The 17,333-nt window shown below is 45.8% G+C and overlaps 1 protein-coding gene across 1 annotated transcript; it reads left to right on the top strand.

The window, feature by feature from the left end:
• The first annotated feature begins 1,329 nt into the window (after positions 1-1,329).
• On the top strand, positions 1,330-3,134 carry LOC125904376 (uncharacterized). The gene is made up of 2 exons (XM_049601729.1): positions 1,330-1,638; positions 3,081-3,134. The coding sequence occupies exons 1-2, from the start codon at positions 1,330-1,332 to the stop codon at positions 3,132-3,134; spliced, it is 363 nt and encodes a 120-aa protein (XP_049457686.1).
• The last annotated feature ends 14,199 nt before the right edge of the window (positions 3,135-17,333 follow it).

A 17,333-nucleotide genomic window follows, 5' to 3' on the forward strand; every position in this document is an offset into this window, starting at 1 on the left:
TTTTTTAAGTGGGCTTGTATGGGGTATTTATACATAGACAGTATATCAAATACAGTAGATGGCAGCATGCCCCCAATTTGGAGAAACAGGCTGGAGTCCAACAAGGAAGCTAAGCTACGTACTGCTGTGGAGGGGTTAGCAACAAAACGTATTTTAGCCACCTAAAAAAGTCCCACCTAAAAGCATCAACGTTAGTTTTTTTTTTTTTTTACAATTAAACTTTTTTATTGCTTTTCCACCACTTGATCAAGCATTTTACATGTCAATGATATGTCCATTTACAGCAATACAAAACCAAACTGAGAAAGAAAGAAAACAGAAAACCAACATAAAACATAAAAGAGAACATGCACATTCCTCTTGACAATATATACAGTACCACATTTCCTCATACAACATTGCACTTCACATTTATCTACTGAGCATTATAAGATAATACACATACATCAGGGACATGCCACATAGATTTCAATTATCATGGCGATCCTCTCTATTTATCATTTCCAGATAGGGGTCCCAGAACACACTTAGACTGTTGTTAACCCTGTGAATAAGCTGCTCAAAAGAAGCTATTTTAGCCAGTTGAAGTTAGCCAGCGGGCTAAAGCTAGCTCAGCTGATGCTAGCTACCTCAGCGAGGTGGCACGAACACATGCATGCACAGCTCCTTCCCAACAGCACAGAAGAAGGGGGAAAAGACACAGCAGCGGCAGTTTCCACGCCGCGGGGCACTGCGACGGAGGAGGGAAACAGTCCTAGTGCTTCAGGTGCAGTAAGGACCACCCCAAACATGCAGCCTGTGCTGCTAGAAATGCGCAGGAACTGCCAGAAGACTGGGCACTTTGCTGTCATGTGCTGCTCTGCTAGAGTGAATGAGGTAACCACAGTGGAGCAAGAGGCAGATCACAGTGGCGGACATTTTCTAGGTGAGATCACAACAAAGTACACGTACATTGCAGACTCCAATACACCACGGACTGTAAAACTAACCATCAGAGACACTCCAGTGACCTTCAAGATTGACATGGGTGCTGACACCAGCGTGATATCAGATGAAACTTACCACAAGCTCAATCACCTGCCCCAGTTAGCAAGTGATGACATGGACTTTGATAGCCCTGGAGGAAAACTGGACAGTTTGGGACACTTGAGGGCTCTAACTAAGTACAAAGGCCGGCAATACAAGTTTATCATCCAGTCTCCAGTGAACCAGAGACTTTTCAGAGGGAGATGTCGGTGCTGTTCAGGGGCCAGGAAGGGGTTGAGGTGTACATGGACGATATTCTCGTCCATGGCAGGGATGAGAAGGAACACGAGGAGAGACTCCTGAATGCAGATCCTGGAGAGTGCAGGCTTAAAGCTCAACGACAAAAAGTGCCGCCTGCACCAAAAGCAGCTGAACTACCTGGGGCACCGCATCGATGGAGACGGCATCCGGCCTGACCCCTCAAAAGTAATTGCCATCACAGAGCTACAGCCTCCAGGTGATGTGCCAGGTCTTCGGAGGTTCCTGGGCATGGTTCATTATCCTGGGAGATATCTGCTCAACCTGTCAGAGGTGATAAAATCCCTCAACGATCTGCTGAAAAGTGATGCTGTGTGGACCTGGGATGCAGCACAAGTCATCGCCTTCAACAAGGTAAAACAACTCATTTCCACAGCACTCACACTTGCATTCTACGATGTAAACAAACCCACAATAGTGAGCGCAGATGCAAGAAGCTAAGGCTTGAGTGGTGTGCTGCTACAGTGACATGTTGAGGGACTGAAACCAGTAGGGATTTCTGTTGTACGGAGATCATATTGTCATCCCGCATAGTGGGCAGCAGGGCATCACCAAGTGTCGTGAGAGGGCACGCACGAGCGTGTGGTGGCCCGGGCTGGAGAACGAGATCCGAGAGCTGATGACAAAGTGCCCTGAATGCATGCAAACCAGACCAGCACAGAGGAAGGAGCCTCTGATGACAACACTGCTACCACAAAGGCCCTGGCCGTCTCAAACACGGAGGTCTCCCTCTCCGCACGCCCAGCCTGTAACCGTAACAACTGTGTGACACAAACTCAGTGATTTGGTCATTAAATAATGCCGGGCTCGGTTCGGGTTCGGACAGAAATATGCGGCCCGTGCTGTACTCTAACACACACACACAAACACACGGAAAACCAGACATTATCATCAGTTTATAAAACCCCCCGGACGTCCCGGATGGGACGTGAAAAGTGGACATGTCCGGGCAAAAGAGGACGTTTGGTCAGCCTAGTTAAAAGCCTCCCGTTGTCGGATACGACATGAAACTACTCTAGTTAGCTCAATCATGTTGTAACTGTAACCCTTGAAGTCAGCTCCCTCTAGCATGGGTCCGGCTAGGCCCTCAGTCTCCCTATAAAGTCTCTGCGTTGTGTATTTTGTTTTGTTTTTTTGGGTGGTGGAAGACGGAGAGAAGAACCAGGCAAGGAAACACAGGATCTGAGTCGAGTTGTCTTTATCTCAAAGCTTCACCTTTCAGAAAAGGACAAGAAGTTGTCACTTACAATACAAAATATGCCACACTGCAATAGAACATCTCCCATGGTCTTTTCCAGTAACCAGTGTGAACATAACCAGCAGTTAACAGATGTGTGCATAAGTGAGTGAGAGTAAAAGAGTATGTGTGTGTGTGAGTGAGCGAGTGACCGTGACTGTGTGTGTATGAGTGAAAGAGTGAGTGTGGGTGTGTGTGTGTGTGTGTGTGTGAGTGAAAGAGTGTGGGTGTAAATGAGCGAGTGAGTGTGAGTGTGTGTCTGCATGTGCGTGAGTGACAGTAAAAGAGTACATGTGGGTGTAAATGAGCAAGTGAGTGTAACTGTGTCTGTGCATGTGTGAGAGAACAATAATATGAAAAGAACCAGAACATTTTCCTCGCACAGGAATTGTAACATGTTTCTGGGCCACCACATACATTGGTAATAAACTTAACAAACTCCACAGTTGTCTCTTCCACAAATAACCACACCACCACATTAATATAGCTCTTAGCTTTCATATTTGTTGAAATGATCCACTGGATAGTGCAAAACAATAACTTTTTCTCCTATCTTTAGACTGGAGAGACAGTTCACACTGCTTACCTTTCAGAAAAGGACAAGAAGTTGTGACCTAAGATGGCCGAAACCAACAAAGAAGAATAGCCACACAGCACCAAAACAGACCAACAAGGTGGCGCCCTCTGGGGGTTCCTTCACCAGTTATTTGAAAATAATGAGGAAACCTCTGCAGGCTCGTTACATTAGTTCACCTCCTTACAACCACCCCCTCTTTCTGTGATGGCGTCCCAGCCATTTCATACACAATCCCCCCCCTCCCCAATTTCGACAAGATATATAGTGTTCATGATGTGAAGCGTGAAGTGCAACATATGTGCAATGTGTCCTGCTCAGTCTTTGACAGCACCCATCTTCTTTTCTTTGGCTTCCTGCCACAGTCTTCGTCCTATTTCGATCTTTTGCTGATCAGAGACAGGTTTCACAGCTACTGAATGGTAGGACAACTTCTTGGGCAGGCGTCTGTCTCTTGGCGGGTTTCTCCTGCTTTGTACATGCTCTTTGGAAGCCACCTTCCAGCTTCCCGGCCCCCTTGGTTCAGTTCCACTCCCTAAAGTCTGTCCTTGACACTTGTCCTCCCCCTCCTCCCGTTCGCTTTGGTCCCCCCCCCCTTCGTACATCTCCTCAGGCTGGGTTTCACTGGCAGTGTTCCCCTGGTCCTCCAACTGAACACCTTCCATATCTTCTGTATCACTGCAATCAGTGTTTGCCTCAATGTTCGGCTCCCTCGTCATACACAACCCCGGCTGGGGCTCCACGGGGAGGAACGTGCATTGGGTAAGCAGATTTTGGTGAACCACTCTCTCCCTGTCTCCATCTTCAGTCCGGACCACATACACAGGTATGTCAGGCTGTTTCTTTATGACAATGTAGGGCTGGCGTTCCCACCTATCTCCAAGCTTCTGTCTGCCTTCCACGTGACAAATCTTAACGAGCACCCTGTCCCCAGGCTTGAATTCATGAGGCTTCGCCTTGTGGTCATATTGTTTTTTCTGCTGTTCTTTTGCATGTCTGGACATCTGGTTGGCCTTATCATAAGCATTGCTCATGCAGTCCAGAAGGGCTTGAACGTACTCACTGTACTCAAATGGCTCTGCACTCTCTGGCAGCCCTAGGACAAGGTCAATGGGCAGCCTGGGATGTCTGCCATACATTAGAAAGTATGGTGTGTATCCCGTCGAGTCATGGCGCGTACAGTTATAGGCATGTGTCATGGCGTCCACATGTTCATGCCAGCGGGACTTCTCTTGTGGATCCAGTGTCCCCAACATATCCATCAGGGTCCTATTAAATCTTTCTGTGGTTCCGTTACCCTGAGGATGATATGGGCTTGTGTGTGACTTTGTGATTCCAGTGATTTTGCACAGCCCCTTCACTACAGCACTCTCAAAGTTGCGACCTTGGTCCGCGTGAAGTTTAGCAGGAAACCCAAACCGGCAGAGGAAGTTCCTCCACAGCACCTTTGCCACAGTGCATGCCTTCTGATCCTTGGTCGGGTAAGCTTGTGCAAAACGAGAGAAGTGATCAGTTACAACCAGCACATTCTCAATCCCACCTCTGGACCTCTCCAATGTTAGAAAGTCTATACAGACCAGTTCCATTGGTGCGCTTGTGTGGATACTGACCAGGGGGGCTCTAAGACCGGCTGTGGGAGTCTTCCTGAGACAGCACCTCTCACACTGTTCACACCACGCTTTGATGTCATGGAACATCTTGGGCCAGTAAAAGCGCTCCCTCATCAGTGCGAATGTGCGGTCCAAACCTAGATGTCCCGAATCATCATGGAGGGCTGTCTTGGCGAACATTCGTAGCTTCTCAGGCAGCACCAACTGTTCCATTGACCCTCTTTGTCCATCTTTAACCTTGCGGTAGAGGATGCCGTCCTTAACCACCAACCTCTTCCATTCCTTCAGGAGAACGGACACCAGTGCCTCACCTTCCACACCGTCCCTTCTCTTTGGCTTGGTATTCAGGGACCGATGGTGCAGAACTGGTCCAACCACAGGGTCATCTCTTTGGCCAATCCTAACCTGCTGCTTTGTCATCGCAGGCAGCGAGTCCGTCCTAATACCATCATATGACTCAGTTAGTGGATCAGGATTGCATGGTTGTGGTGCTTGAGGACAATCTGTGCTTTCCTCTGCCTCATCCAAACTTGGAGATTTCCTGTTGCTGCTCCTGAACTTTACTTGCTGTGGGCATGTCTGCAGGGCTTGTGCGACTTCCTGACTGGATAGTCTGGACAAAGCGTCTGCGTTGGCATTGCATTTTCCTTGGCGATATTGAATATCGAAGTCAAGCATCGACAGGTGGGACACCCAGCGCTGGCCAGTCGCATCCAATTTGCTGTTGTCATCACATATTTTAGTGGGTTGTTATCCGTAATGACAGAGAATTTGTGCCCATACAGGTGGTCATAAAACTTCTCTGTTGCCGCCCACTTGAGAGCTAAAAACTCTAACTTATGTGCAGGGTAACGTGTTTCAGATGGATGCAAACCTCTGCTGGCAAACGCGATAACACACTTCTTCTCGTCTTGGATCTGAGCGAGAATTGCACCAAGTCCTTCCCCGGATGCATCGGTCTGCAACAAGAAGGGTAGATTGTAGTCTGGGTAGGCCAGGACCGGGGCTGTGGTAAGTTTCTGCTTCAAGCCTTGGAATGCAGCCTCGCATTCTTCCGTCCAATTAAAGTGGGGAGGTGGGCCACAGGAAACCTTGACCCCCCTTTTCTTCTTTCTCGGGTCCCCTGAGGTGAGACGATATAGAGGTGCAACAAGCTTTGCATAGCCCTCCACAAACCGCCTGTAGTAACCCGTGAAGCCCAGGAACTGCTGTACCTCTTTACAGTTAGTGGGGTGTTTCCAGTCCGTCACAGCACTTATCTTCTCCGGATCAGTCCTGATACCCTCAGCTGACACCAGGTGCCCAAGGTACTGAACCTCTTCCTTCATCAAATGACACTTGGAGGGCTTCAGCTTCAGCCCGTGTTCACGTAGCTGATTGAACACCACTTGAAGCCTTTCCAGGTGTTCCTCAAAAGTCTTTGAGAAGACAATGATGTCGTCAAGGTAGATGAGCACATTGATGTAGTTTAGGTCACCAAAACAGCAGGTCATCAATCTCTGAAACGTCGATGGGGCGTTTTGCAACCCAAATGGCATCCTGTTGGCCTCGTATAGCCCCATGGGTGTGCTGAAAGCTGTTTTGTGCTTATCCTGCTCTGCCACCTCTACCTGCCAGTACCCTGAGGTGAGGTCGAGTGTAGAGAAGTACTTGGACTGCCCCAGTGCTTCAAGTGCATCCTATATCCTTGGCAATGGAAAAGCATCCCTCGTGCTACACAGGTTTAGCTTCCTGTAGTCCACACATATTCTCAGAGACCCATCTTTCTTAATTACCACCACCATCTGGGAAGCATAAGGGCTCTTGCTTGGGCGAATTACACCAGCCTCTTCCATCTCGGTGAGAGCCTTCTTGACCCCTGCCACTGGGCGGGTGGTATTTTGCGGTAGGGGAGTCGAAATGGCCTTGGATCCACCAGGGGTATTTCATGCTGGACAGTCGTTGTGTGTCCATAATCCAAGGAATGCTTGGAGAAGACATCACTGTTCTTCTCCACCAGATCTTCGAGCCTAGAACGCTGTCCTTCATCGTCCAAGGCTGCTCCACTCAAGTCCACACAACATGCTGTGGGAAATGTGTTACCACTCACCCCTTGCTCATGCATTTGACATGCACCAGTCACCCCCGTCTTGGTATTCTGACTCCTCTCCTGGCCTCCCTTCCCAGTTTGCAGTACTTCCTGAACCAAAAAGACATCTGCCAGGTGAGTTTTGGACCTAATGACAACTGTTTGTTTAGACAAGTTCATCACACGGACAGGAACATACTGCTTTGTCACATTAGTCAGGACTCTGCCAACAACGAGGCCTTCTGGAAACTTCTGAGAGGGCTTGGCTTCAACGAGGACAGTATAGGACTTTTTCTGAGGTCTTTTTTTTACCTTGCACATCAAAACGGTCTCACTGCCTGCAGGCACCAATATTTTCTCCCCATAATACAGAACAGGTCCCACTCTGCCTTCTGGACCACCAGGCCCCGTCTTGTCCATCTCAAGTAGCGCAGCATGCCATTCCGGATGACTATCTTTGATGCACTGGAGGAACTGTAGACCGTAAGTGTCTTGAAGGTGTTGTCTTGAGGCTCGTATTACATTTGTCCCCACCAGCAAAGGAACCATGGACCTGTACTCTGTTTCAGGAACAACAAAGGCTGGTACACTGGCATATTCCTTGCCCAGAACCTTCAGTCTGACGAGTAGCACACCATGGTGAGGGACATCCTGGCCACCCGCCCCTTCTACTGGAATGTTGGATGGCTGAAGCTTCTGCTGGCACAACTCAGGGTGCTTACGCCAGAACTCATACGTAATGCTGGTTATTTGTGAGCCTGAGTCAATTAAAGCCCTACACATTTCACCGTTGACCTCAACACCCCCCTCATTCCTGGGGCCCACCAACGGGGTTCCCTCCTCCTCTTCTTGCTTCTCCGCTTGGGGACCTAAATGCCTGCCCATGGTTGCCCCCTCTACCATAGGCCTCAAACATTTAAAGAATGTCCAGTCTGGGTTGCACTCGCCTCCTGAGGAACTGCATGGAGATGCTGGGGGCTTGTGTTCGTGTTGTCGGGCATTACAGTTCTGCATACTCTGGCCACATGTCCGGCCCTCCCACATCGATAGCACACAAACGTGGCAGCTTCACTGTCACTCCTCACTACTGACTGCTGTCTGGTTGGTGCAGGGGTTTGTAAGGAAGTTAGTTTTGATTCCAGCTGTGCAAGCCTTTTGGCTTGCTCCTCTTGATTCAGAGCTAGCTTCTGTATCAGCGTGGTCAAGACAGACAGCTCAGGGGAGGGCTTTACTACATCAGTCATCTCTTTTGCAGCCCCTTGCTGTTCTCTGACAGCTACATGAACCTGGGTGAATGGTTTCTTTAATTTCTGTTGCGGCTGAAACCTCTTCACCTCCCTTGCTAGATTTCGTAGTTCCTCTTGAAGTTCGCGAAAACTCAGGAGCCTGGGTTTCAAGGGGGCAATCCTAAGGTACACCCCTTCGTCATGTAACCCCCTCAGGAACTGACGAGTTAGTTTGGCATCACGATGTGGGAATGGTTGACCCCCGCGCTGGGACTCCTCAACCGAACGGAGGGTGGCCTCTAGTGCGATAGCATAGGAACAAGCTGTTTCATCAGGCCGCTGGCTCCTCTCATAAAAGTCGGCCAATGGGTCCAGTGACCTTTGCAAGTCTCCATATTCAGCTCTCAGTTCGTCCAGTGCTCTCTCAGGATGCTGTTCTTGGAGGGGGAGATTTAGAACCAACCTCCTGGCTTCCCCACTCAGATGTCGCACAATTGTTGCAAAACCGAGATGTGCAGGCAGCCCTCCAGCATCCAGAAGATACTGCATATCACGTATCCAGTCTTCAATAAGGATTCTACAGTCCGGACCTCCACTGAAGATTTGCTCATTCCTCACTTGATGTGTCTGTGTGAACCCAACAGGTGCAGGCTGGATAGGGCTGTCCCTTGCCTGTCCTATGGGGGGGAACACCACGGGGGGCACATTCTGGTAAGTGAGCATGGATGTCGATACAGCTGGAGCTGGGGCCGGCAGCGGGGGATTTTGTGACTTATACATGGCTGCTTGGGAGGCATACCAGTCAGTGGGCAAGGCAGTATTGTTTGTCACCATTGTAGGCATAAGAGTTGTGGCTTGAAATTTAGGCTCTGAAGTCTGCGGATATTCACGGGGGGGTGTTGGAACTGGTGGGTAGGGGCTGTGTACTGGGGGTACATACATATTGGGAGCTTGAGCGGCATACACTCTGTCAGGAGGGAGGTGTGGCTGGGGTAGTGGGGCCCACCTGGCATCCCGTACCGGGGGGTGGCTACTTGGGGCAGGCAAACTGGCAGCAGCACCATGCGCTATGGCTGTGGGGTCTGGCATTGTGATTGGGGCAGCATCATAAATGCCGGATACAGGGTATTTATGGAGACTGGTGGGGCTGGTACAGAGGCAGGAGGGTTCCACCTTGTCACCTGAGAGTGCCCAGTTGACATGAGGAACTCTGAAGCATACATTCCATCAGGTAGGTGATGAGTCTGGAGTGGTGGGACATACCTGGTACTCTTTGCTAGTGGTATGGGTGTTGGGGCATGAATAATGGCCAACTGATCCGGTGTTGTAGTTGTGTGGCCTTGGATGAGGAGTGGGTGACCTTGCACCATAGCTGTTGGAGTCTGAATTGAATCTGGGACATAAAATCTATTAAATATTGGGCTGAGTATGGGGGGCGAAGGGGTTGGTACGGTGGTTGGGGGGGGCTGTATACTGGATGCGCAGGCATGTCCAGCAGTGGAAAGTACTGTCTGCCCAAAACTGGGGGTGGTGGCTGCAGGTTGCATGGGGGCTAGTAAAGGTGACTCATAAGGCTGTGCAGTATTTACCTGGTGGGGCTGCCCCTGTGTCGTCCTGGGCCTAACGGCCCATTGGGGGTCCACGTTGTGTTTGTATGGGACCATCATATCGACCACACACTGAGGTGACGACCCACCTGAGGCTTGGACATCATGATCATGGTCCATTGTGCCAGCACGTCGATTTAAAGTCTGTCTCACCGTGGAGTTTAGTTCTGTTGGTGGTCGACCAGGGGTATCCTCCTGAGGACTTTGCATTTTCGGAGTTCAAAAGTGCTGCATGTACCGATAACTTATATGCATGTAATGGGGTGAGTAATATGTGTGTGTGTGCTGGTGGTAGTGTTGGGGGGGGGGGGGTGAATGCAGCCAGCTATGGAATATGGACAGTGATACACACACACACTCTTCAACAATAATCAGATGAATACCCATATGTCAGTAAATAAATGAGTAGGTAACAGACACTCCCCATAAAACAACCAAAACTCAAAAGGATATGTTTACAGACACAGTAATGTTTTCTTTTTTCCCCCTCTTAACTCCCTCTCCTGCGCTCGTGTGGAATCCGCAGATCCGGGTCACGGCACCAGTTGTAACCCTTGAAGTCAGCTCCCTCTAGCATGGGTTCGGCTAGGCCCTCAGTCTCCCTATAAAGTCTCTGCGTTGTGTATTTTGTTTTGGTTTTTTTGGGTGGTGGAAGACGGAGAGAAGAACCAGGCGAGGAAACACAGGATCTGAGTCGAGTTGTCTTTATCTCAAAGCTTCACCTTTCAGAAAAGGACAAGAAGTTGTCACTTACAATACAAAATATGTCACACTGCAATAGAACATCTCCCATGGTCTTTTCCAGTAACCAGTGTTAACATAACCAGCAGTTAACAGATATGTGCATAAGTGAGTGAGAGTAAAAGAGTATGTGTGTGTGTGAGTGAGCGAGTGACCGTGACTGTGTGTGTATGAGTGAAAGAGTGAGTGTGGGTGTGTGTGTGTGTGTGTGAGTGAAAGAGTGTGGGTGTAAATGAGCGAGTGAGTGTGAGTGTGTGTCTGCATGTGCGTGAGTGACAGTAAAAGAGTACATGTGGGTGTAAATGAGCAAGTGAGTGTAACTGTGTCTGTGCATGTGTGAGAGAACAATAATATGAAAAGAACCAGAACATTTTCCTCGCACAGGAATTGTAACATGTTTCTGGGCCACCACATACATTGGTAATAAACTTAACAAACTCCACAGTTGTCTCTTCCACAAATAACCGCACCACCACATTAATATAGCTCTTAGCTTTCATATTTGTTGAAATGATCCACTGGATAGTGCAAAACAATAACTTTTTCTCCTATCTTTAGACTGGAGAGACAGTTCACACTGCTTACCTTTCAGAAAAGGACAAGAAGTTGTGACCTAAGATGGCCAAAACCAACAAAGAAGAATAGCCACACAGCACCAAAACAGACCAACAAGGTGGCGCCCTCTGGGGGTTCCTTCACCAGTTATTTGAAAATAATGAGGAAACCTCTGCAGGCTCGTTACATTAGTTCACCTCCATACATAACTAAGACATCCGCTGGAAAAAATATTTTTTTCACGGACCATTTACTGAGTTATTGAGTTACAGACACCGCTAACAGCTAACGGCTAACAGCTAACGGTTAGCCCAGCTAATCTATGATAACCATGTTATCAATTACAAACAAAACGTGCACACAGAAATAGTAACGTTTGTTCGATCATTGTGTTTATAGACTTTACAAACATCAGATTAGTCTAAACGGTGATACAGTGACGTGAAAAATGTGATACATGTAAACAACACGGTGATTCCCATTTAGACAGTGGTCAAGAGTGCTGAACCGGAAGTGTCGCACAAAAAAACGGAAGCTGGCTGCGTTCTGTTTTGCCTCTGTGTTTCCGTGAAAAATAAGGTGGATAGAGTACGCTTAAACTGATGCTGATTTTTTTAGGTGGTTAAAAAACATTTTGTTACTGACTCCCTCCACTGCTGTACATTGCTTAGCTTCTGTATCCACCATCCACTCTATGTAATATACTGTCTATGGCGTGCGCAACTGCTGTGACATAAGGAATGGGCAAAAATACATCAAAATGTATTTCCGAATAAAATACCAAATACCCAACTTAAATTGTATCAAAATAAACTACAAAATGCACAGCCACAAAATTTATCAAAATAAAATACTTTATTTTTGTATTTTCCAAATATAAAATACAGTGCACACACAGGACTGGCAGCCTATGGGATAGAGAGAAGGCAATGTTTCAAGGCAACGTGTAAACAAAATAGTGTACACAAAAATAAATGCCGGCCCCAAAAAGAGGGCCGGGGCGAAAATAATAATTCTAGCCTAATAATCTGCCATCTGGATCAAACTGGACAAGAATATGATCAGAAACTCTTTTAGAGTTTGTGGACTGTGTGTGAAAACTGACGGTAGTGTAGACCCTCATTCTCCGCGTCAGAAAGGGACAGCAGGTTGCTCCGTGTCCGGAGCCCAGTTGGGACCACTGCCAGACCGCAGTGCACGCTGTGGAAATGATCTGATTGATTTGCATGGGAGCAAAGTGCTCCAGTGTGTGTAATGGAGACGAAACCGCACAGAGACCCAGCTCCAACAGCGCAGCGAGGAGAACAGGTACCAAGCAGCACGTGAGGAGGATGAAGATGAGCTAGTGAACGATGAGTTTTTGTTGCATATGGTCACCAATGTGACCATATGTAACAACGGAAATCAAGCAGAAAGTGACGAGCTAACATTAACTTAACAGTGAAAGTTAGCAGCTAAGATTCACGGTTTAAAAAACCTAGCCTCAGCAAACAACACTAACATTACACTGAAAAGGAACTTGTCTAGAACACAAACATTTCATGGTTAAGAGAAATAATATTAGAATCTAGAGAAGCAATTTCTGAAGAAATTGTGGGTGTGAATGCTGCAAGCTGAAGCCATGCTGCAATGCTGCCTTGAATACAATAGAGTTTGAATGATTTGAATGTTTGAAAGTTTGTTGAAAAGCTGACGCCACACTGAATAGCTGCCTTTAATAAAATAAAGTTTGAATAATTTGACTATTTGAATGTTTTACTGAGATTTATGAAATCCAAACTGTTGGTCCAATCATGAAAATAAAGCGATGGTAAGAGAGATAAACTTCTTGTGAACGCACGTGTCATGTTTTATATTTCTAAAGTCCAAAATGGGGTCACAGGAGCGAGTTGCAAATGTGTTGCACCTCAGCTGTTTTCCAGAAATTTGTCCTCTCAGTTTACATGGGAGTGAATGAGAAAAAAATCGGCGCTCCCTTCGTTTTGGAGCCACTCAGCAAAAATGTGTACATGTGAGAGATTCCATGTCAACATTTCTGTGACCAGGATAAATTTTCCTACGTTTTGTGGTATAAATTGTGTATGTACAGTGAAAATTGTGGCCGTATGAGCGAGTTGAAGAGAAAATTCAAGTATGAGTAGAGGGCTGTGTGTGCGTGTCTGTGTGTGCAGCCGTTGTCATGGCGATTCCTGACTTGCCTGCACTTGAGGGGCACACAGACAGCTCATGAGAGAGCAGAGAGTTTACAGCTGCTCTTCACTCTAGTGATGACATCACCCACTCTAGCTCACACAATACACACCCATTCCAGCATTCACACCCAGTTATACAAGTAACAGGGCTGACACCTCAGTAACAGGGTTGACAACAGTTACCATACTGATAGTTTAAGTTGCAGCTTTGGGTCTAATGAAGATAATGGGACATTCATAAACCTTTAATTCAACATGATTCATCAAAGAATATTTTGGAGACATATTTATTGAGAGGTTTTAGCATTTTTCAAAACATGTAGGATATTGAAAGGATAGTCACAATGAATTTGATCCGTTGAACATGTTTGACCTGCTCCAAAAGTTGCATCATTTTCTGGGAGAGAAATCAGCTTCTTTTTGTGAACATGCTGGTGAAAAGACAAATAAGTGTCCTCTTATTTTCATGATTTTTCTTAGAGTTGTATAATGTTTGACAGAGGTGGACGAGCTTATTGTGTCAGCCCTGTTTCCACAAAAGGACACGCTAAAAAGATATTTGTTAGAATTTTTTATTGTACATAAATAACATGATATAAGCCTCTAATGAATGCACACCACATGGCTAGTAATGGCTGCCAAGGACATTTTTCATCAACCCTGTTACCATTCTAGCGTAACAGGGTTGACGTAACAGGGTTGACAAAAGTATGTGTAAAATTGTGCACTTGGTGACAAGTTTTTGAAATTTGGCATAGTGTAAGGTATGGGTATAAGGTTTTCAAAAACCAAGTTGGGATAGCCACAAACTTCAATATGGCCCTCACCGGAGATTTGGATCTGCTCCAAATTGTAATGGGTTCCATGTTGGACCGTGTTGTACCTCTCCACCAAGTTTAACACCATGCCAAATTTCAAAACTTGTCACTAAGTGCACAATTATTTCAATTTCCCTCTCAGCTAGCGATGAAACTTGTAAAACCATAATGTAAATGCTATTGGTAAGGAAAGTATATTTTCATGTACTTGTGATACCATACTTGTGTTAACCCTGTTACATCAATCCTGTTACACTAGAATGGTAACAGGGTTGACGAAAAATGTTCTTGGTAGCCATTACTAGCCATGTGTGAAGGTCATGAGACCGCATGGTGTGCATTCATTAGAGGCGTATATGTTATTTATGTACATTAAAAATTTCTAACAAGTATCTTTTTAGCGTGTCCTGTTGTGGAAACAGGGCTGACACAATGAGCTCGTCCACCTCTGTCAAACATTATATAACTCTAAGAAAAATCATGAAAAGAAGAGAACACTTATTTGTCTTTTCACCAGCATGTTCACAAAAAGAGACAAGAAAAGAAAATTTAGAAAGGGAGTCTGCCAACTTTAAGTAGAAAGAACGTTGAAAATGCAGTGCGGAAAGTGGAGGTTCAGACAGAGAGGTCAAACAGCCTGGATGATGCACTTAAATCATTGCATGATGCATATTATAGCATCAACAGCACTGTGACAGGGATGATTAAGGAATTTCCTGTGTTTTATAGAAAGGTTAACTTTCCATCATCATTGTGCCATGAAAAAGACCAAGCCTTGGAGAAGGAGAGGAAGGCCTACCTCCAAGAGTTTGAAGAAAGTAGAGCTAGGGCTAAGGATATGTTTGAAAAATTTCAAGCGTAAAAAGCAGAGAAAGAGAGCATTAAAGAAAAAAATCAGGCTCTCATCAAGAAGGTTGAAGAGCTGCAGGACCTCTGCAACCAGCAGAACCTGAGGGCGTCTGAGAGGGAGAAAATGCTTTCACTGAAGGTGGCCGAGCTGGAAGAAAAGCTTGCATGGCAAGAGATGGGGGCTCGCCCAAACACCACCACGTTCAGTGTAGAGAATGAAGACATCGTTAAGAAAGATAATCAATGCAGGGAGAAAGCTGCAGAAAAGCCCAAGGAAGATCAATAATAATAGATCAGGAACCCAACCCAAAGGCTGTACGATGTAGCAAGAAAGGGGCTAGCCCAAAGACTGTCTGTTTTAACCTAGAACATGAGTATATCATTATTGAAGACTATGATTCTGGGTAGCATGAAAAGCCTCCCAAGGAGCAAAAATGCTGGAAGGACTTTGCTGAATACGCTGATGAGAGCATTATAGAAGCACAGGAGAGGAGGGCTTCTGGCAAGGGTGGGATGTTTTCAGTGATGATGATGACTTGGGGCAGCATGAAAAGCCCGACATTGAAAACCCAGGCCAGGAAGAAGAGAAATGGTTATGGTTAAGAGAAATAATATAGGAATTGTAACATGTTTCTGGGCCACCACATACATTGGTAATAAACTTAACAAACTCCACAGTTGTCTCTTCCACAAATAACCGCACCACCACATTAATATAGCTCTTAGCTTTCATATTTGTTGAAATGATCCACTGGATAGTGCAAAACAATAACTTTTTCTCCTATCTTTAGACTGGAGAGACAGTTCACACTGCTTACCTTTCAGAAAAGGACAAGAAGTTGTGACCTAAGATGGCCAAAACCAACAAAGAAGAATAGCCACACAGCACCAAAACAGACCAACAAGGTGGCGCCCTCTGGGGGTTCCTTCACCAGTTATTTGAAAATAATGAGGAAACCTCTGCAGGCTCGTTACATTAGTTCACCTCCTTACATAACTAAGACATCCGCTGGAAAAAATATTTTTTTCACGGACCATTTACTGAGTTATTGAGTTACAGACACCGCTAACAGCTAACGGCTAACAGCTAACGGTTAGCCCAGCTAATCTATGATAACCATGTTATCAATTACAAACAAAACCTGCACACAGAAATAGTAACGTTTGTTCGATCATTGTGTTTATAGACTTTACAAACATCAGATTAGTCTAAACGGTGATACAGTGACGTGAAAAATGTGATACATGTAAACAACACGGTGATTCCCATTTAGACAGTGGTCAAGAGTGCTGGACCGGAAGTGTCGCACAAAAAAACGGAAGCTGGCTGCGTTCTGTTTTGCCTCTGTGTTTCCGTGAAAAATAAGGTGGATAGAGTACGCTTAAACTGATGCTGATTTTTTTAGGTGGTTAAAAAACATTTTGTTACTGACTCCCTCCACTGCTGTACATTGCTTAGCTTCTGTATCCACCATCCACTCTATGTAATATACTGTCTATGGCGTGCGCAACTGCTGTGACATAAGAAATGGGCAAAAATACATCAAAATGTATTTCCGAATAAAATACCAAATACCCAACTTAAATTGTATCAAAATAAACTACAAAATGCACAGCCACAAAATTTATCAAAATAAAATACTTTATTTTTGTATTTTCCAAATATAAAATACAGTGCAAAAAAATGACTGGCAGCCTATGGGATAGAGAGAAGGCAATGTTTCAAGGCAACGTGTAAACAAAATAGTGTACACAAAAATAAATACCGGCCCCAAAAAGAGGGCCGGGGCGAAAATAATAATTCTAGCCTAATAATCTGCCATCTGGATCAAACTGGACAAGAATATGATCAGAAACTCTTTTAGAGTTTGTGGACTGTGTGTGAAAACTGACGGGAGTGAAGACCCTCATTCTCCGCGTCAGAAAGGGACAGCAGGTTGCTCCGTGTCCGGAGCCCAGTTGGGACCACTGCCAGACCGCAGTGCACGCTGTGGAAATGATCTGATTGATTTGCATGGGAGCAAAGTGCTCCAGTGTGTGTAATGGAGACGAAACCGCACAGAGACCCAGCGCCAACAGCGCAGCGAGGAGAACAGGTACCAAGCAGCACGTGAGGAGGATGAAGATGAGCTAGTGAACGATGAGTTTTTGTTGCATATGGTCACCAATGTGACCATATGTAACAACGGAAATCAAGCAGAAAGTGACGAGCTAACATTAACTTAACAGTGAAAGTTAGCAGCTAAGATTCACGGTTTAAAAAACCTAGCCTCAACAAACAACACTAACATTACACTGAAAAGGAACTTGTCTAGAACACAAACATTTCATGGTTAAGAGAAATAATATTAGAATCTAGAGAAGCAATTTCTGAAGAAACTGTGGGTGTGAATGCTGCAAGCTGAAGCCATGCTGCAATGCTGCCTTGAATACAATAGAGTTTGAATGATTTGAATGTTTGAAAGTTTGTTGAAAAGCTGACGCCACACTGAATAGCTGCCTTTAATGAAATAAAGTTTGAATGATTTAAATGTTTTACTGAGATTTACGAAATCCAATATGGCCGCCGCCT

This window comes from Epinephelus fuscoguttatus, linkage group LG17 (genome assembly GCF_011397635.1).
Source record: "Epinephelus fuscoguttatus linkage group LG17, E.fuscoguttatus.final_Chr_v1".
In the NCBI taxonomy this organism is placed as follows: domain Eukaryota; kingdom Metazoa; phylum Chordata; class Actinopteri; order Perciformes; family Serranidae; genus Epinephelus; species Epinephelus fuscoguttatus.

Bases quoted from the DNA above. Each gene is read 5' to 3' on its own strand.
- LOC125904376 (XM_049601729.1), top strand. From the start codon at position 1,330: ATGCAGATCCTGGAGAGTGCAGGCTTAAAGCTCAACGACAAAAAGTGC. The intron at 1,639-3,080 runs GTAAAACAACTC...TCCTATCTTTAG, and splicing joins AAGTCATCGCCTTCAACAAG to ACTGGAGAGACAGTTCACAC.